Genomic DNA, 20196 nt, shown 5'->3' on the forward strand with positions numbered 1-20196 from the left:
CAGAAAAGAAATAAGTCTATAATTACAAAGGTTTTGAACTCTAAAATTAAGAGAGAAGCATTGTGGATCAATGCTTGAAATTGGGATCAATTCTTGAAATTGGAATGCTCTAAATGGCACATCAATAACAGATCAATTATGTATTTCTGCCCAGGATCACGGGTAGGGGAAGGGGGGAAACTGAGGCAGCAAGCATGTCAATGATTAGGTCAGAACAAACATGCACTCTCCACCCAGGACGAGCTGGCAACAGACACAGCAAGAAGAGAAAGACTCTGAATCGTTCCAGACTGTTCTAGATTATTCTATACTGTCCTAGACTGTTCCAGGCTATGCTCAGACTTCCCCCGGAAGGTTCCAGATTGTCCCAGACTGTTCTGGATTATTCCAGTCTATTCTAAGACTTCCCCCAGAAGATTCCACATTGTTCTAGATTGTTCCAGACCATTCTGGACTTGAGCTGAGAACGGTGGCAGGTGTTAGAAAAATGACTCCAGGCTGAGCAGATATAGGCCCTGGGAATTGGGGGAGACAAAACCTTCTTTTTCAAAACTGGAGTCTGGGTTCCCTGAAGATGGAAGGAGTATTCGAGCACAGGATTTCTGGGTGCACAGGGCCGTTTCCTGAAGAAGATCACTGTCTCTGCACCCCCTCTTACAAAGCCAAACGCTGAAAGCCCTCAGCAACTCTCAGATCTCCTTAGAACGTGCCCGCCGAGCTAATGCCAACTTAAAGCCTCGGGTCACTCATTTTTTTTTGGAGGGGTCCCACCCAACGATGCTCAGGGCTGACTCCAGGCTCTGCACTCAGGAATCACTCCTGACAGTGCTCACGGGACCCTGTGGGATGCTGGGGATCGAACCCGCAAGGCCAACGCCCTCCCCGCTGTGCTATTGCTCCAGCCCTGGGTCACTCATTTCTTGCAAGCTGGTCTTGGCATCTGCCCTGCTGGCCTCTGCATGACCCCAACAGGCCTGCTGACCACTGTCCTCCTGCCGAGAGAAGGAAATTCCAACGCGGAGACCGGCCTCTGACTCTGCGCCTTCAGAGTCACGACTGGGCGCAGGAAACGGTCCAGCTTTGGGCTGAGCAACAGGACAAGCTGTGGAGTTGGATCCCTTATCAAAAAAATCACGGTATTGGGGCTGGAGCGATAGCACAGCGGGGAGGGCGTTGGCCTTGCACGCGGTCTGACCCGGGTTCGATTCCCAGCATCCCATAGGGTCCTCTGAGCACCGCCAGGAGTGATTCCTGAGTGCATGAACCAGGGGTAACCCCTGTGCATCGCTGGGTGTGACCCAAAAAGCAAAAAAAAAAAAATCTACAGTATCAAATTGACTTCCGGGAAGAGGAAAGGGGGTCCCCCAGGCTAGCAGTCCTGGGTGTTGGACAGAGTCTATCTACTCCCAGAGCAGGCGGTCTCTTTAAGGAACCAAAACATCCCTACCCCAAATGGTCTCACAAACACAAGCTCCACCATTTGCTTGGGCCAGAGACAGAGCACACCAGGTACTGCACTTGCCTTGCAATGCGGCCGACCCGGGTTCGATCCCCGGCATCCCATAGGGTCCCCCGAGCACCGCCAGGAGTGATCCCTGAGTGCAGAGTCTGGAGAAACCCCTGAGCATCACCAGGTGTGGCCCAAAAACTAAACCCCCCAAAATAAACAACACCCCCCTCCTTTTGGCTAGTAGTGACATTCCCAGTACGCCCCCAGAACAACAAAATTTTAACGAACATCTCCAGGAAAACGATCACAACATCTGTGTACATAGCACACGAGAGAAAAAGCGCTTCCGAATCCTTTCCGAGCAGACGTCTCACTCCTTCACAGTCCCTGAGCCTGAACATGCGGTCCTCAAGGTTCCGAAAACACTTTTCAGAACAGTCCAGAAAAGTCTGAAACCATCTGGAATAGCCTGGGGGAAAGGTTTGGAATAATCTGGAATGAGCCAGAACCACCTGGAATACTCAGGAATGATCCAGAACTGTCTGGAATAATCTGGAGTCCTTTGCTTTTAAACCACAAGCATCAGGCCACGTGGTTTTCGTGAGAAACAAACTAGAACTCAGAAAGCAGAAACCAATGTCTGGGATGGAACAAAACGAAACCCAGACGTGGGGCTGGCCCAGGGACAAAGCCCGGTTGAGTTCTCATTTGGTTTCTGCTATTTTTGATTTTCATGGAAACCATGGCCCGATGCGTGTCGTAAAAGCAAAGGACTCCAGATCACTCCAGACAGTTCTGGATCATTCCAGAGTATTTCAGACAGTTCTAGATTATCCCGGATGGTTCTGGATCATTCCAGAGTATTCCAGATTGTTCTGGATGGGAACAGGAGCAGACCCCCAACCTTCTCCCTCCAAAATCAGGAACCTACAGTGTCTGAGCAACAACTACTTCGGGACACTGGAGTACGGGATCTTGGACGGGCAAATGGTAACAGATGACCAGAAGGACACACGGGAAAGTGATTGAGGCGAAAGTCCTCTGTCCACTGACACTGGGTGATCTCAGGACACTTCTTTATGCAAAAGGCCCACGCAGGGGTTCTTCTCGTTTGGGGACCACACCTCACAGTGCTCAGGGCTGACTCCTGGCTCTGCACTCAGGAATCACTCCTGAAGCAATTCTGTGTTCATATATTTTGGAGTTTACACGGCCTATATATTTAAATTTCCCCCTTACACTTTACGTAAACTCTGGGGTTCACCAAGTTGTTCGTGATGATTTGTTATAGGCAATCAATATTCCAACCCCAATCCCTGCTTTAGAAGTGTTATGTCACTGTCACTGTCCTCCCGTTGTTCATCAATTTGCTCGGGCGGGCCCAGTAACATTGTGAGACTTGTTCCTGTGTTTGGCATCTCGAATACGCCACGGGGAGCTTGCCAGGCTTTGCCGTGCGGGTGTGATACTTTCGGTAGCTTGCCGGGCTCTCCGAGAGGGGTGGAGGAATCGAACTCGGGTTGGCTGTGTCGGCCGTGTGCAAGGCAAACGCCCTACCCGCTGTGAGCCGAGATTATTGCCGTTATTACCATATGGCGATCCAAGTATGAAATAAAATTTAATATACTGTATATTCCTGAGTTGAAATTAGGCATTTTTATATTGTATTTAATTTCTTATTGACATAGGTCAAAATCATACAGTAATCACCAATTTAGCCCTTACTGATTTATTTTCTGATCATTCTATTTGCCAGTTTCTTATAGTTTTGTTGGAATAAGCAATAGAAAGTCAACTATTATGTAACAAAGGGGGCAGACTGGCACCAAGAGGAAATATTAGAGATTAAAAAAAAATCACTGCTCACGGGGCTCGGGGACCCTCTGGGGTGCTGGGGATCGGATCCAGGTTGGCGGCATGCCGGGCAAACACCCTCCCCACCGGACTATCTCTCCAGCTTCGGTCGCTAACCACTGCGCTACCCATGTATACACTTGTACTCATGAGTTAAAGGGCGGTGAGCGGTGGCAGCTGGGGAGGCCTTGATCCAGCATTAAGAGCCGTAATCCTCTGAGTCATCTCCCTGCCCCCGCCAACACACACACAGACACACATACACACTCACATTCAGACGCATACACTCACACACACACACTCATAGACTCACACATGCACATACACACAATCACACACTCACACATGCACATACACACTCACAATCACACATACCTCACACACATACACACATACACACACACACACACACACACACACACACACACACACTTCCTGACTTTGAAAGGCTGCCTTGCTCTGTTGGACAACCAGGTCGTGTGGGCCCACAGAATGCCACCCGTTTGCTGGAGGTAGCCCTGGGTTGACAGGCTGGGAGCTTGGCACCAATGTTCTTTCTCGTTTTTGATGTCTGAGCCATATTCGGTAACACCTTGGCTGGCATCTGTTAGAGGCTGGGGGTCCTGGCGGGGCCGGGATGGGACCCGGGCACATGCCCCAGCTCCTCGTCATTCAGGCTGGGCTCTCTCGCTCAGCCCTGCGTGAGAGTGAGTGTATTTGTTGTGGGTCCCACCTGGCAATGCTCAGAACTGACTCCTGGCTCTGCACTCAGGGATTACTCCTGGCGGGGCTTGGGGGACCCTATGGGATGCCGGGGATCGAACCCGGGTCGGCCGTGTGCCAGGCCAACGCCCTCCCTGCTGTGCTATCACTCTGATCCCAGCAAATAAGTATTTCATTTCTGCATTTTGGGCCACACCCGGCGATGCTCAGGGCTGACTCCTGGCTCTGCGTTCAGGGATCACTCCTGGCGGGGCTCGGGGGACCCTATGGGATGCCGGGGATTTTGTAAAAGACCATTCTGAGACCCCTGGGAATTTGTATTTTTTTTTTAAATCTTTACAGCTCACCTACAAAGGAATTCTTCCACTCTCTCACCCATGGAATCTCATTCTGAAATCGACTTACCCCACTGGACACCCCAAGCTGCTGTTTGGCCTCAGATCATACCAGCTTTTTCCGAATTTAATGCAAATGTGGGACTATCCTGCCAACTACACTGGAAGGGAGAATTTTTTTTTAAAAAACTAAACTGGGCTCAGAGCAATAGTCCAGCGGGGAGGGCGTTTGCCTGGCACGTGGTCGATGAAGGTTCAATCCCCGACATCCCATAGGGTCCCCGAGCACCACCAGGAATGATTCCTGCGTGCAGAGCCAGGAGTCAGCCCTGAGCATCGCCAGGTGGGACACCCCCGCCCCCAAGCCAAATAAAATAAAACAGGAAAAATAAAGGAATCATTTCCCGGCCGATGCTCGCCATCGGAAAACAGATCAAAGAAGAACACCCACTATGCGCCTCACCCGTCTTGACCAGTACCCCTCACCCACCCCGGAGTTCAGCAGTGCAAGTTTCCCGTTGTCCCCGACAGGAAAAACCCCGGAACACCCAAGTCAGGGTCCCCGGGCCACTCACCACCAAACACATCTCCGTTCTGATAGTTCTTCCCTTTCTGCGCTTCTTCTTCGCTTTGAACAGAGGCTACATGCTTGGCGGAGGTACAGCCCATAGTCTTATGTGGTTCGCTGCCGCCGGGCTGAGCTGCAGGTCATCGCTACAGACACAGGGCAACACGCATCGTCCTCAAGCCCAGAGAGAAGCCACGGTCCCGCGGGCTCGGTCACGAGGTCCCTGTGGGCGCAAGAGAGCCCCGTCAGCAGGAAGCAAGACCCGTGCGTGTGTGCGTGCGTGCGTGCGTGCGTGTGTGTGTGTGTGTGTGAGCCGTGAGACCCCCCCAACCTTCACCCTCATTTGTCCGAGGGCCGAGCTCGTGCATCTCTGTCTGCACCGGCTCATGTGCACGTTCGATGAGTGAGCAGTGCTCAATCCACCGTGCTCCTCAAAAAGTGCTCCCACACCCTCTCCCTCTGTCTGCCCCGTCGCTCCATCCTGCCTTTTTTTTTTTTAAATTGCTTCTTTGGGCCACACCGGGCGATGCTCAGGGGTGACTCCTGGCTCTGCACTCAGGAATTACCGCTGGAGGGCCTGGGAGACCCCATGGGATGCCGGGGCTCGAACCTGCGTTGGCCGGGAGCCAGGAGAGGGGTTTTGCCTCTCTTACTACTGTGCAATTCCTTGAATTTACTTTCCCAACCGGCCCAATGCAAACCCCAAGAGTCAGGTGAGTTGGGGGGAGGGGTGAAGAACTCCACCGTCTCCCCGTGAGACACTGCCAGGTTTGTCTCTTGAGGCGCGGATGGAGATATGGTGGTTTGTGTGTTCTGGTTCTGCTTCTGTCTGGGGTGGCCACGCCCGGGGGTGGGAGGATGGGTCCATGCGTGATGCCGGGGACGGAACCGGGCTTGGCCCCCGGCACTCTCTGCAGCCCTGAATGTTCTGGATTCGGGGAGAACCCCTCCCCCCTCCTTCCCCAACACCTCACATGCTGCAAGGAGAGGGGACCTCCCTCCCCAGCCGGACCACACCTGCTGCGGGTGGCCTCCGTGAGGACCCAGGACTGCCCACCTCCCCCAGGGGACGGCAGATTCGAGAGAGACACGAGTGTTTCCCAGCCGGCTGGCCAGTGGCATCCCATAATCCTCCACCGTCCAGGCATCCCATAATATGCTGTATCCTAGCATCCCATACATCCCACCCCTTATCCATACACCTCGATACGCCACTATCTGCACTTCATAATAGTCGGCCGTATTGCACCCCATATGCCGTGACCTAATCGTTCCGTAACAGCCAATGGTCCATTCATCCCGACCCAGCCCATGGTCCATCCATCCCGACAGAGCCACATGGTCCATCCCTCCTGACACAGTACATGGTCCATCCATCCCATCACAGCTCATGGTCCATCCATCCCATCACAGCCCATGGTCCATCCAACACAGCCCATGGTCCATCCATCCCATCACAGCCCATGGTCCATCCATCCTGACACAGTCCATGGTCCATCCATCCTGACACAGTCCATGGTCCATCCATCCTGACACAATCCATGGTCCATCCATCCTGACACAATCCATGGTCCATCCATCCTGACACAGTCCACGGTCCATCCATCCCATAGTAGCCCATGGTCCATCCATCCCATCAGAGCCCATGGTCCATCCATCCCATCAGAGCCCATGGTCCATCCATCCCATCAGAGCCCATGGTCCATCCATCCTGACACAGTTCATGGTCCATCCATCCCGTCATAACTAATGGTCCATCCATCCTGTCACAGCCCATGGTCCATCCATCCCATCGTAGCCCATGGTCCATCCATCCCTTAGTAGCCCATGGTCCATCTATCCCATCACAGCCCAATGTTGATGCATCCCCTAACTTACACCATCTATGGATCAAGGAACATGGATCCCAAAAAGTACCATGATCAGCACATCCCACAAAAGTTCCTTAACCGTGCACCCCCTAAGCTCCACCTTAATGCACCCCACAATTTATCATTGTTGTTGCTTGATCTGGGATCTTCGTCCTACAGCTATGTCTTTTGGAAAGTGAGTCTGCCTTTTTTTTTTTTTTTTTTTTTTTTTGCTTTTTTGGGTCCCACCCGGCGATGCTCAGGGCTGACTCCTGGCCTTGCACTCAGGAATCACTCCTGGTGGTGCTTGGGGGACCCTACTGAGATGCCCAGAGATCGAACCCGGGTCAGCTGCATGCAAGGCACACACACTCCCCACTGTCGTATCGCTCCAGCCTCAGTAACTCTGCTTTTATTTTTGGGATGGGGACTTGGAGGTAAGAGAGACGGTTGGTGGTTGGTGTCTGTTTTCTTGGGCGTGAGTTTCTGAACAGGAAGCCACTTCCTGAGTGAGCCGCTTTGGTAAGATCGGGAAGGAACCCGAAATAGCAAGATCTGCTCAGAGGAAAATCACAGCTAGCTGCCCTTTTTGTTGTTTTGTTTTGTTTTTGTTTTCCCCCAAAAGGTCATGGCAAAGTACGTCTATTTCTTGTTTGTTTGTTTGGGTTTGGGGCCACACCCCATGAGGCTCAGGGGTCACTCCTGGCTCTGAATTTCAGGGTCACTCCTGGGATGCCGGGGATCAAACCCAGGTGGGCTGCATGCCAGGCAGGGTCCTACCTGCCGTACTATCGCTCCGGCCCCCAAACTCCTACTTTTCTGACCCTTTTCCAGCCATTTGCTTCAGCTTTCCTATGGGGGGCAGCTGAATCAAATTTTCTGGAAAATGTCCCCTTTTCAAAACAACTGACCCGGGGCTGGAGCAATAGCACAGCGGGTAAGGCGTTTGCCTTGCACGCGGCAGACCCGGGTTCAATTCCCAGCATCCCATAGGGTCCCCTGAGCACTGCCAGGAGTGATTCCTGAGTGCAGAGCCAGGAGTAACCCCTGTGCATCGCCGGGTGTGACCCAAAAAGCAAAAAACAAACAAACAAAACCAATATTATCAACCACAGAACCTCAATAAAAAAAATTTTTTTTCCAACAGGAATTAAACATAAATCAACTCCATAAAAAAAAAATTGGTGGCAATGAGGCTGGAGGGATAGTTTGGTGGGAAAGTCTTGCCCTGCAAGCAGCCTGCCTAGGTTCAAACCCCAGCATCCCAGACAGTTTCCTGAGTCCTGCCGGGAAGGATCCCTGAGCACAGAGCCAGGAGTCAGCCCTGAGCACCGTAGGGTGTGACCCCAACACCAAAAACAAACAAATGAGAAAAAGAAAAAAAAAGCTAAGTTCATTTTTCACCCATGACTCAGGGGAAAAAAAAAAAAAGTTCGTCTAAGTCATCTTAGACCATTGAAAATCGAGTTTGGGACCTAAAAAGAACCAAGAGATCAGGACATAAAATTTTCCAGCCAGCGGATTTAGGGGCAATGTTTATGGCAGGTCTGGTCGACCCCCAAAACCTGGGCTATTAACGTCCACTATCATTTGGGGAAAAGAGACGCTAATTTTGTTTTCAATGTTCCATGAGGGCACAGAAAATGGAGAAATGGGGCTGGAGCGAGAGCACAGCAGGGAGGGCGTTGGCCGGGCACACAGCCGACCCGGGTTCGATCCCCGGCATCCCATAGGGTCCCCTGAGCACCGCCAGGAGTGATCCCTGAGTTCAGAGCCAGGAGTCAGCCCTGAGCATCGCCAGGTGGGACCCAAAAAGCCAAAAAAAAAAAAAAGTGGAGAGGTGGGCCCCAATCTGGCTGTGCATTTTGTGATTTTCCAAGTGAGGTCAGAGCAACTAGTTCCATCCGACCCCCCTGAACTCAGCGTGGGCTGCGATTTTAATATTTGATCAACTTTCCATGACAAAGATCTATTTAAAGAACCGTGTCCTCAAGAGGCATCATCTTCTAGGTTGCCCAGATCAATACGTTTTAACCTATGGGGTTAAAAACAAAACAAAACAAAATAAAAAAAACTGAAGCAAAACCCCAAAGGGCATTGGTCCGTGAAGCTCTCCAGAATCTGAGAACATCATTGATCTTGTGAGACTCTGGCAAAAAGAAACAAAACAAAACAAAAACAAAAAAAAGCAGTCTTCCACACAATTCAGCATTTCTCCAAATCGAGAAGGGGATGAGAACAGGACAGGTGTGGGATGTCAATACTCGGGCTTTGGGGCTGGAGCGACAGCACAGCAGGGAGGACGTAGGCATGGCATGCGGCAGACCCGAGTTCGATCCCCGGCATCCCATAGGGTCTCTCCTGAGCACCGCCAGGAGTGATTCCTGAGTGCAGAGCCGGGACTCAGCCCTGAGCATCGCTGGGTGGGACCCAAAAAGCAGGAAAAAAAAAATTAAAAAAATAGAAATTAACTTTGCAGACAGAGTTATGAGAATCAGAGAGATGGGAGTGAAAAAGTATCAGAAACCACAGTGCCAGACAGGGTGAGGGAGAAGGAAAAAAGAAAATAGTGTTCAGGGATGGAGCAATAGCACAGTGGGGCGGGCGTTGGCCTGGCACGCGGCTGACCCGGGTTCGATCCCCGGCACCCCATAGGGTCACCCGAGCACCACCAGGAGTGATTCCTGAGTGCAGAGCCGGGAGTCAGCCCTGAGCATCGCTGGGTGTAACCCCAAAAGCAAAATAATAATAATAATAATCTTGTCCATCACCCAGTTCAGCACCTTGATCAATATCTTGTCCATCTATTGGTCCTGGAGCAATAGCACAGCGGGGAGGGCGTTTGCCTTGCACGCAGCTGACCCGGGTTTGATTCCCAGCATCCCACAGGGTCCCCCAAGTACCGCCAGGAGTGATTCCTGAGCGCAGAGCCGGGAGTCAGCCCTGAGCATTGCTGGGTGTAACCCCAAAAGCAAAATAATAATAATAATAATAATATCTTGTCCATCACCCAGTTCAGCACCTTGATCAATAATAATATCTTGTCCATCACCCAGTTCAGCACCTTGATCAATATCTTGTCCATCACCCCAGTTCAGCACCTTGATCAATATCTGATCCATCTATAGGTCCTGGAGCAATAGCACAGCGGGGAGGGCGTTTGCCTTGCACGCAGCTGACCCGGGTTCGATTCCCAGCATCCCACAGGGTCCCCCGAGTACCGCCAGGAGTGATTCCTGAGCGCAGAGCCGGGAGTCAGCCCTGAGCATCGCCGGGTGGGACCCAAAAAGCAAAATACTTTCGCGTTTATCTTCCCATCTCAGGCCCCAGGCCCCCAAGTGCCCCCAGTCTCTGCAAGAGGAGCTGACCCCTCATTTGGAAACGGCCACAGGACCCCCACCAACCCACCCCAGGAGGCTGCCACGATGCCTCTATGCCTAGGGTTCGCGTCCTGCTCTGCCGTCACCCCCTCACCCACCCACACATTCCCCCAGGCAAGTCCTGGCTGCAGGGAGGTCCCTGCTCGGTTCCGAGCACAGAGCAGGAGCAAGTCAGCCTTGGTCCCCCGCGAGCCACCGGCCAGAACCCAGCCCCCTCAGAGGGAAAAGACGCGAATGCTCCCAAGCAACTTTCCCCCAAAGCACCGCTGGAGAACGCGGCTTCCAGGAGGCAGCCTCAGAGGGTCAGCTGGGGAGCACATAATTAGGCCGCAATTTGGGGAAATTACTCCCCTGGAGAAAGGTTATTTTTACATCGCGTTTCTTTTGTGCATCTGATCCAGAACCCTGCACGGCGGAGGAAATGCAGGAGAAAGGGAAGAAAGAAAAGTCCAAACAGTGTTCTAGGACCGCACGCCTCCCCTCCTGAGACCCGGGGGGTGGCCGGGGGGGGGACCCCCAACAGCAACCAGCGGCTTTCATTCCGAGGTGGAGCTAACGCCACCCCACTGCGCTCAGATGCTGGACAACACCCTAGCAACAGGCTTGGGGACCATCTGGGCAAACTATCAGCTCACTTGGCCTTTTTGTTCCTGCACCTGCCGGAATCTCGATTTTATTTTATTTTTTTAGCCCAGCGGGCAGGGCGTTTGCCTTAGCGTGCGGCCGACCCGGGTTCGATTCCTCCATCCCTCTCGGAGAGCCCAGCAAGCTCCCTGTGGTGTATTCGAGATGCCAAACACAGTCACAACAAGTCTCACCATGGAAGACGTGACTGGTGCCCGCTCGAGCAAATCGATGAACAACGGGAGGACAGTGCGATTCTTCATCTCAAAATATTATTATTATATAAAAATATATGGGCTGGAGCAATAGCACAGTGGTAGGGCGTTTGCCTTGTGTGCAGCCGGCCTGGCCGAGCCGGGTTCGATTCCTCTGCCCCTCTCGGAGAGCCCGGCAAGCTACCGAGAGGATCTCGCCCGCACGGCAGAGCCTGGCAAGCTCCCTGTGACGTCTTCGAGATGCCAAACGCAGTAACAACAAATCTCACGATGGAGACGTTACTGGGCCCGCTCGAGCAAATCGATGAACAATGGGAGGACTGTGACCATGATAAATATAAAAATATTTATAGTATTTAAATATATAATATTTTGTAATAATATTTTATAACTCACCGCGAGGTACAGTTACAGACTTACAAACTTTCGTGCTTACCTTTCAGTCTTACAATGCTCGAGCACCCACCCCTCCACCAGTGCCCGTTCTCCACCACCAATGTCCCCAGTATCCCTCCCGCCACCCTCACCCCATTCCCCATCCCCCCCACCCCACCCCGGCCTCTGCGGCAGGACTGAATCCCGCAGTTTCTAACCTTAAAGCTCACACCCCCTTTCTGGGCAAATGGTCCCCACATCCCTGCCCAGGATGGGGACTTGCCTATTTTTCCCTCACTCTGGAGAAAAACCTAGTTTCTCTTTCCTTTATTTTTTAGTTTGGGGGACTCCCGGCTCAGTGCTCAGGGATCGCACCTAGCAGGCTCAAAGCTGGGTCTTCCGAGCGCAAGACAATTGCCCCCTCCCGCCCCCTCCCCCGCTGTACCACGGAATCCGAGATTCGCACCCTTCGGCTTACCCATCTGGGGCCAGAACTCAAGTGCTTCATAACGCGCCAAATGCACACACAAGGAAGAGAAAAAGTTTATCTAAAAACCATCAGCCACTCCATTTCAGGTGGTTTGAACTTTGCCTGAATTCCCCCTACAAAGAGATAAGCAAGCAAGGGCCACTGGCCTTTCAATCATCACCTCCGGGCGTTTAAATGAAACCGTGAAATTGGGGGCTGGAGCGATAGCACAGCAAGGAGAAGGCTTGCCAGCCCCAGCTCGAATCCCAAATAGTCCCCCGAGCACCGCCAGGAGTGACTCCTGAGCGCAGAGCCAGGAGTCAGCCCTGAGCATCACCAGGTGTGGTCCCAAAACAACAAGAAAACGTTGTTGTTGTTGTTGTGTGTGTGCGTGCAACTCACTTAGTTAGTCTGGAAAAAAAAACAAAAACAACAGAGGCCAGAGAGATAGTTCAGAGGGGAGGGCGCTGGCCTTGCACGCAGCTGACCCGGGTTCGATCCCCGGCATCCCATAGGGTCCCCCGAGCACCGCCAGGAGTGATTCCTGAGCGCAGAGCCAGGAGGCAGCCCTGAGCATTGCTAGGTGGGAATCAAGAAAGGGGAAAAAAAATTAGTTAAACTCACTTGCTGCAAGTGAGTTTGGGTTTTTCTCTAGGTCCACACTGCTCACCGAGTTACTCTGCTTCCCTTGACACAAATGCGTGTCCCCCCAGCTCCTGGAACGAATCCAAGTCGAATTCTTGTGAAATCCTTGTCAGGCTATCTATTTCGAAACAAATTACAATTTGCTGGGGGAGGAGGAAAAAAAATCCCCCTCTGTTGTGGTAACTTGGCGAAGAGCCAGAGTGTGGTTAAAAAAATTAAATAAAATTTCACGCTGGAGTAAAAAAAAAAAAAAAAGGGAATGCTGGCTGGAAAAAAATACTTTGGGTGAGGTCCCACACGGCGATGCTCAGGGCTGACTCCCGGCTCTGCACTCAGGGATCACTCCTGGCGGTGCTTGGAGGACCCTATGGGGATGCTGGGGGTCGAACCCGGGTCAGCCGCGTGCCAGGCAACTGCCCTCCACTGTGCTATCTCTCTGAAATCTGTTGGGTGGGTTTTGATTATTGCATCACCAGGGCCAGAGCAACAGTATGCTGGGGAAGGTGTTTGCCTTGCTCGCGACTGACCTGGGTTCGACCTCCAGCATCCCATAGGGTCCCCCGAGCATCACCAGGAGCGATTCCTGAGTGCAGAGCCGGGAGTCAGCCCTGAGCATCACCGGGTGGGACCCAAAAAGCCAAAAAAAGAATAAAAAAAAGAGAAAAAGAAAAGAAAGGAAGGAAGGAAGGAAGGAAGGAAGAGAAAGAAAGAAAAAAAAGAGAGAGGGAGGGAAGGAGGGAGGGAGGGAGGGAGGAAGGCAGGCGGGCTGGAGCCATACACCAGCCTGGAGGGTGTCTGCCTTGCACGTGGTCGACCCGGGTTCGATCCCTGCATCCCATAGGGTCCCCCGAGCACCGCCAGGAGTGATTCCTGAGTGCAGAGCCAGGAGTCAGCCCTGAGCATCGCCGGGTGTCTCTAAAAGAAAAAAAAATCACATTTGTCGATTCAGGGTTCCTTTCTCCAGCCTCAGGCTGGCATTTCCATGAAGCTGTCCAACTTCCCCAGCACCGAGCAGGAAAAAAAAATTGTTTTTTTATTTATTTGAGGGCTGAGACCACACGTGGTAGTGTCCAGGGCTGACTCCTGGCTCTGTGCTCAGGAGTGACTAGTCCTGGCGGGGCTCAGGGGACCTTATGGGGTGCCGGTGAATCGAGCCCGGGTCAGCTGCATACATGTAAGGCAAGTGCCCTAACCACTGTACCATCTTTAGGGCCCCAGAGGTGTAGCATTAAATGTACTCAGAAGTCCCCTGAGAATAAACGGAACAAAGCAAATAAAACATTCCGTCTGCTGGTCTGTCTCCTCCCGAGAAGCCACTCACAGTCTCCCTACAGAGGGACCAACCCGGCCTGGCCACACTTTGGTGCTTAATTCCCCAGCTGAGAAGCAAATTCTCAGCACTGCGCGCCGAGATGCAAGACCGTCTCTGTTCCGGAGTCCACTGACCTGAACATCATTTCAAACACAGTCTCCGGGGAAGCAGGAAAGCAAGCAGGACAGCAGCCTCAAGCCTTCAGCTCCCAGCTACACGCTGAGAAATTCTGCAGGGTCCAGCGTTGCAGACCTGCGTCCCGGCACCCCTCACCCCCTACAAGCACTGCCCAGGACACCTCACCAGCTTCTGGAAGCCTCAGGAGCCCGGCTCTGGCCCCTGCGAACAAACGCATCACCTCCTGGGGCTCTTCTCCGGAAGCCGACACTCCACGGCAGGTGATGACGCGGCCAGGCCAAGCGCCCGTCGTTTCTCAGAGAACGGAGACACCAAACTCCAAGACGCACGTTTCCGCCCCAAGTTTCCTGCACCGCGGGCCGATTTCCTGAGCAGAGGCAGAAACTCACGGCGTCGGCCGAGCTGCAGTCCAGGCAGAACGAACGAACAGCAGGGGAGGGACAGGCCGGGGGTCCCCGCCCCAGACGCAAACCTCGGCTCCCCCCAAGCCCTCCCTCCACTCAGTCTCTGGATGGGGCTCAGGGCGCTTTGGAAACATCTCTCGACACTGGGTGCTTCTCCCAAAGTGCTCCCAACCAGCAGAAGAAGCAAGAAGCCAAGAACTGGAAGAATTTTCTGGAAGAATCTAGCTCAGACCAGTCCCCTCCCACCCACCGCTGTGTTTACTGTGTGTGTGTGTGTGTGTGTGTGTGTGTGTGTGTGTGTGTGCGCTCAGAGCTGATGAGGACAAATCTTTCTCCGACAGCTTGACAGGGGGAAGCCAAGTTTTCACTTATTATTATTATTATTTTTTCTTTTGGGGTCACACCTGGCGATGCACAGGGGTTACTCCCGGCTCTGAACACAGGAATTATCTTTCAGTTAAAAAAAAAAGAACTTTCAAAAGTGTGTCTCAGGGTCAGAGCGATAGTCCAGTGGGGAGGGCGTTGGCCTGGCATGCGGAAGACCCGGGGTTCGATCCCCGGCATCCCCTAGGGTCCCCCGAGCACCACCAGGAGTGATCCCTGAGTGCAGAGCCGGAGTCAGCCCCAAGCACAGAGCCGAGAGTCAGCCCCGAGCACAGAGCCAGGAGTCAGCCCTGAGCACAGAGCCGGGAGTCAGCCCTGAGCACAGAGCCAGGAGTCAGCCCCGAGCATTGCAGGGTGTGGCCCCCAAATCCCAAAAGAAGACAGAAAAGGCAAATTAACTGTGCAGGGAGACACGGAACACCAGAGAGGAAAAAAAAAAAGCCGGCTACAGATCTGACCCTGCCCCTCCCCCCATCCCCCCAAGAATCCCACCAGCCCCTCGGGCTCCTTCAAGGGAATCCCAGTCACCATGTGCGGAGTGACCCCAGACAAACCCTCTATGACACCAGGGGCCAGGAGAATCTAGCACCTTCCAGCATGCAGGGGGCTGGGGAGGGGGTCTGCTCTGCAGAGGGGTTGGGGGCGTGTCCTCTCTGCAGGGGTCCGAGGGGGGCCCATCCTCCCTCCCCTCCTACTGGCCCCTGGGGAGTGATGAGGGCCTTTATTTCATCAGCAGGAGCCTCCCTCCGGGTCCCCCCGAATCCTGCCGTTTCTGGACACTCGGAGATCACTGCCTTACCCCTCCCCTCACCTTCGTCTGACTTCAGCCCCCCCGCCAATGAGGCATCTTCCAGAAAGATCCCTTGGTCACTGGGGGGCTGCAGGAGAAGGCTTTCAATTCCCGGCCAATAGCAAGCGGCCAAAATCAAAATTATTTACAAAAGGCGTCATCACACGGCAGAGCACCGGCACGCGGAGTTTACAAACACCAGAGATGTCGCGGTTTTGCTCACGGCGGCTTCTCCGGGGACTGGTGCAAGCACGCTGAGCACCAAAGCGGGAGCGGGCCCTGAGCACTAAACTCGGAGTCGTTCCCGAGCACCAAGCCAGGAGTAATCCCATGCACCACCCTCCCTCAAATAAACAAAACGACGAGGCTGACAATGACTTAGGGGTTCCCAAAGGAGGAAGTAAGGGAACAGACGGAGGACACTGGAGGGGGAACTTCCTCTAATCAGTTACAGACGCTGATTTATCACGAAAGTCATAGAAAGTCATAAAACACGCGAGGGCTTAGAAAAAGGGAAGGGTGGGGTGATGGAGTGCTTAGCTGCTGTGGGAAAATGCGGAGAAGGTGGTGAGAGGGGCCGCAGTGCGAGGCTGGAGGGAGCGCGTTGGCCTCACACACAACAAGGCCCGGGTTCGATCCCTGGCATCCCCAGGGTCCCCCAAGCACCGCCAGGAGTGATCCCTGAGCGCAGAGCCAGGAGTCAGCCCTGAGCATCGCTGGGTGGGACCCAAAAAGCAATCAATCAATCAATCAATCAATAAAGAGTGATGAACCAGGGACCTGGGCAATAGCACAGCAAGCAGGGCGTTGGTCTTGCACGCAGCCAACCCGGGTTCAATCCCCGGCATCCCAGAGGGTCCCCCAAGCACCGCCAGGAGTGATCCCTGTGCGCAGAGCCAGGAGTCAGCCCTGAGCATTGCCGGGTGGGACCCAAAAAGAAAAAAAAAAAGAGAAGGAAAAAAGAAAGGGAGAGAAAGGAAGGAGGGAGGGAGGGGGGGAAGGGAAGGGAGGGAGGGAGGGAGGGAGGGAGGGAGGAAGGAAAGAAGGAAGGAAGGAAGGAAGGAAGGAAGGAAGGAAAGGAGGGAGGGAGGGAGGGAGGGAGGGAGGGAGGGAGGGAAAAAAGGAAGGAAGGAAGGAAGATGGGCTGAAGCAATAGCACAGCGGGGAGGACGTCAGCCTGGCATGTGGCCGAACCGGGTTCAATCCCTGGCATTCCCCAGGGTCCCCCAAGCACCGCCAGGAATGATCCCTGAGTGCAGAGCCAGGAGTCAGCCCTGCCCTGAGCATTGCCAGGTGGGACCTGAAAGGCCAAAAAAGAAAAAAGAAAAAGAGAGAGAGAGAAAGAAAGAGAGAGAGAGAGAGAGAGAAAGAGGCTGGAGCAATAGCATGGCAGGTAGGACGTCAGCCTGGCACGCGGTCGACCCGGGTTCGATCCCCGGCATCCCATAGGGTCCCCCGAGCACTGCCAGGAGTGATTCCTGAGTGCAGAGTTGGGAGTCAGCCCTGAGCGTCGCCAGGTGGATCCAAAGAGCAAAAAAAAAAAAAAAGAGAGAGAGAGAGAGAGAGAGAGAGAGAAAATCGACCCAGCCCTGCTCTCTCTCACCGCCTAAACCCACTGGGCCTAATTCCCTCTTTCCTTCCTCACTTCTGGTTCTCAACTCACCTGGGGGAAGAGTCTAAAGATTATTCACGATGCCAAATGCCACACGCACGACATCCACTGCCTGGCTTCTCAAGCACCTGGGGAGGGGGGCCGTGTTCCCACCCGCTGGCTGGATTCTATCCCCTCCCCCCCCCCACACACCCCACACACCCCCAACAATCCCTGGCACCATCCAACACAGTAGCGGTAACCAGGGAGGTTGCCCTGAGCCAAGACTGACATCCACCACCCCCCCACCACCACCCCGGCCGTCACTCCTGCAATCAACGACCCTCTCAAAGCTCGGAGTCAGCAGCTGTCCACACCGGCCACTCGCTCTGCCATGCCCAGGAATGGGAAGATCACACAAAACCCCACTTCAGGACACCAGACCCCCGGGCACCCTCCGAGGGCAACTGAGGCCAGAGACAGAGACTGCCCCTTGGACCCCGGCCTCCCTCCCTGCAACCATCCACTCCCCAAGGCCCCCCGTCCTCACCGCAGGCAGCAGAAATCGCAGTGACTGAGAAGCACGTAAAGGGACACGGGGCCCCAGGGCCGGGCACCCTCGAAACCACACAGCCGCTCTCACAGATGGAAAAAGCAAAGTCCAAAAGGGACCGTGTGATTACAAACGCAAGTGGGCCACACCCGGCGATGCTCAGGGCTGACTCCTGGCTCTGCACTCAGGGATCACTCCTGGCGGTGCTCGGGGGACCCTCTGGGATGCCGGGGATCGAACCCGGGTTGGCCGCGCGCCAGGCAAGCGACCTCCATGCTGGACTGTCACTCCAGACCCCGGCACCTGCTTTTCAAACTCTACATTAATTGGGCTGCAAATGACACCAGCAGACACAGGGTAAGGGGATTTGGAGCCACCCCAGGCAGTGCTGAAGGGTTGACTCCTGGCTCTGTGCTCAGGAATCACTCCTGGTAGGACTCGGGGAACTGCATGCGGTGCTGGGAATGAACTGAGTTTGTCACATACAAACCAAGTGCCTTAACCTTGTTCACGCTTTCTAGCTTATTTCATGGACAATTTTTTTTTGGGGGGGCCACACCTGGTAGTGCTCAAGGGCTGACTCCTGGCTCTGCACTCAGGAATCAGTCCTGGCAGTGCTCAGGGGACCCTCTGGGATGCCGGGGATTGAACCCGGGTCGGCCGCGTGTAAGGCAAACGCCCTCCCTGCTGTGCTATCTCTCAGCCCCAGATCTATCTCACGTCTTTTTTGGAGGCAGCCAGCGATGCTCAGGGCCGACTCCCGGCTCTGCACTCAGGAATCCCTCCTGGCGGTGCTCAGGGTCCCTAGGGGATGCCGAAGATCGAACCCGGGTCGGCCGTGTGCCAGGCCAATGCCCTCCCCACTGTGCTGTCGCTCCGGCCCTATCGTGGACATTTGAAAGAACTTGCACTGTTCTCTCTGGTCTCGGAGTTCCAGGTAAGAGGAGAGGCTGTGATTTAAATTAAATCAAATTAAGCTCCTCAGCCGTGCTCAGGGGCTGGCGCAGGGGAGTGTATGGCCTGGGAGAGCGGGTGCTGGGGGCCTCGGCCGTGTTCTCTCACCAGCTCCAGAAACCTCCCGAATCAAAGGGCCTGTGGCAGCAGCCCAGAGCTACTCGCTCAGCACAAACCCAGGAACTGCAGGAAGAATTGGTTCCGGGGACGGACACACACACACACACACACACACACACACACACACACACACACAACTCTCAGACAAAAGGGACGGCTGTTAGCATCTGTGGGTCTCCGAGTCCCGTGAGGTAGACGGACGCCGAAACACATGCGTGTTCTGCACGCCGGGTCGCTCATCGTCAGAACCAGAGTCCGCCAATGTGCAAAGCGCCTAGAACATTCTGAGCGCGGTCCGGGAGGCCGGCAGGCCCCAGAAACACCTAGAGGCACCCGCACACCCCGCCCGGGGGGGGTTGTGGGGTTCCAGATGGTCCCCGGTGTGAGTACGCAGACACCCCCACACGCACATACGGTGCCATGGAGACGTGCCCGGCGTGCCGGATTTAGCAGCAGACAGTCCAGGATCTCGGCACCCGGCGGGCAGGACTGCTTCCTGCAAGCCAAGGGGAGGGGAACTACAGAAAAGAAAGGTGATGTCATGCCCGAGTGCAGACTCTGCCTGGCAGGCCGTGGGGAGCGAGGAAGAGAATTGGGGTTCTGGAGCGAGAGCGCAGCGGGGAGGGCGTTTGCTTTTGCACGCGGCTGACCCGGGTTTGATCCCCGGCATCCCATAGGGTCCCCCAAGCACTGCCAGGAGTGAGTCCTGAGTGCAGAGCCAGGAGTCAGCCCTGAGCATTGCCAGGTGGGACACAAAAAGACACAAAGAAAGAAAGAATGAAAGAAAGTGAAAGAAGAAAGGAAGGAAGGAAGGAAGGAAGGAAGGAAAGGAGAGAGAGATAGAGAAGGGTTTTTGTAGGGGAGCCTTAGGACGATGGGGAGGGCGTTTGCCTTGCACGTGGCCGATCCGGGTTCGATCCCCAGCATCCCATAGGGTCCCCCGAGCACCGCCAGGAGTGATTCCTGAGTGCAGAGCCAGGAGTCAGCCCCGAACACCTCCAGGTGGGACCCAAAAGGCCAAAATAATAATAATATTATTATTATTAATTACTATTATTATATAATATTCACGGAACTGGAGAGACAGTCCAGCAGGGAGGGCGTTTGCCTTGCATGCAGCTGATGGGGGTTCAATCCCCGGCACGCCATAGGGTCCCTGGGGCTCCACCAGGAGTGCTTCCTGAGTGCAGAGCCAGGAGTCAGCCCTGAGCATCGCCAGGTGGGACCCAAAAAGAAAAGAAAGAAATAAAGGAAAGAAGGAAGGAAGGAAGGAAGGAAGGAAGGAAGGAAGGAAGGAAAATGTCTCTCCCCCTTCACTCCTGCGGGTCCAGAGAGCACCCCAGCAGACTGGAGACTGGCTTCACACGCTGACACTCCAGGTTCGAGACCCCGAACACCACCGGCTGTCCCCTCTTGGGGACGGAGTGCTAGCACTGGAAGTCGGGCACTTGCCTTGTATGTG

At 54.2% G+C, this 20196-nt stretch overlaps 1 protein-coding gene across 1 annotated transcript in view; it reads right to left on the reverse strand.

The window, feature by feature from the left end:
* The window catches only part of CUNH1orf21 (chromosome unknown C1orf21 homolog), a 71569-nt gene that overhangs the window by 32373 nt on the left and 19000 nt on the right, over positions 1 to 20196 (reverse strand). Inside the window, exon 2 of the mRNA XM_056109597.1 lies at positions 4938 to 5153. Coding sequence (XP_055965572.1) covers positions 4938 to 5031 — 94 coding nt within the window. The 5' untranslated portion in view covers positions 5032 to 5153. The remainder of the gene's footprint in view (positions 1 to 4937; positions 5154 to 20196) is intronic.

The sequence above is a fragment of the Sorex fumeus genome, unplaced genomic scaffold (genome assembly GCF_029834395.1).
Source record: "Sorex fumeus unplaced genomic scaffold, SorFum_2.1 ptg000317l, whole genome shotgun sequence".
Taxonomy (NCBI): domain Eukaryota; kingdom Metazoa; phylum Chordata; class Mammalia; order Eulipotyphla; family Soricidae; genus Sorex; species Sorex fumeus.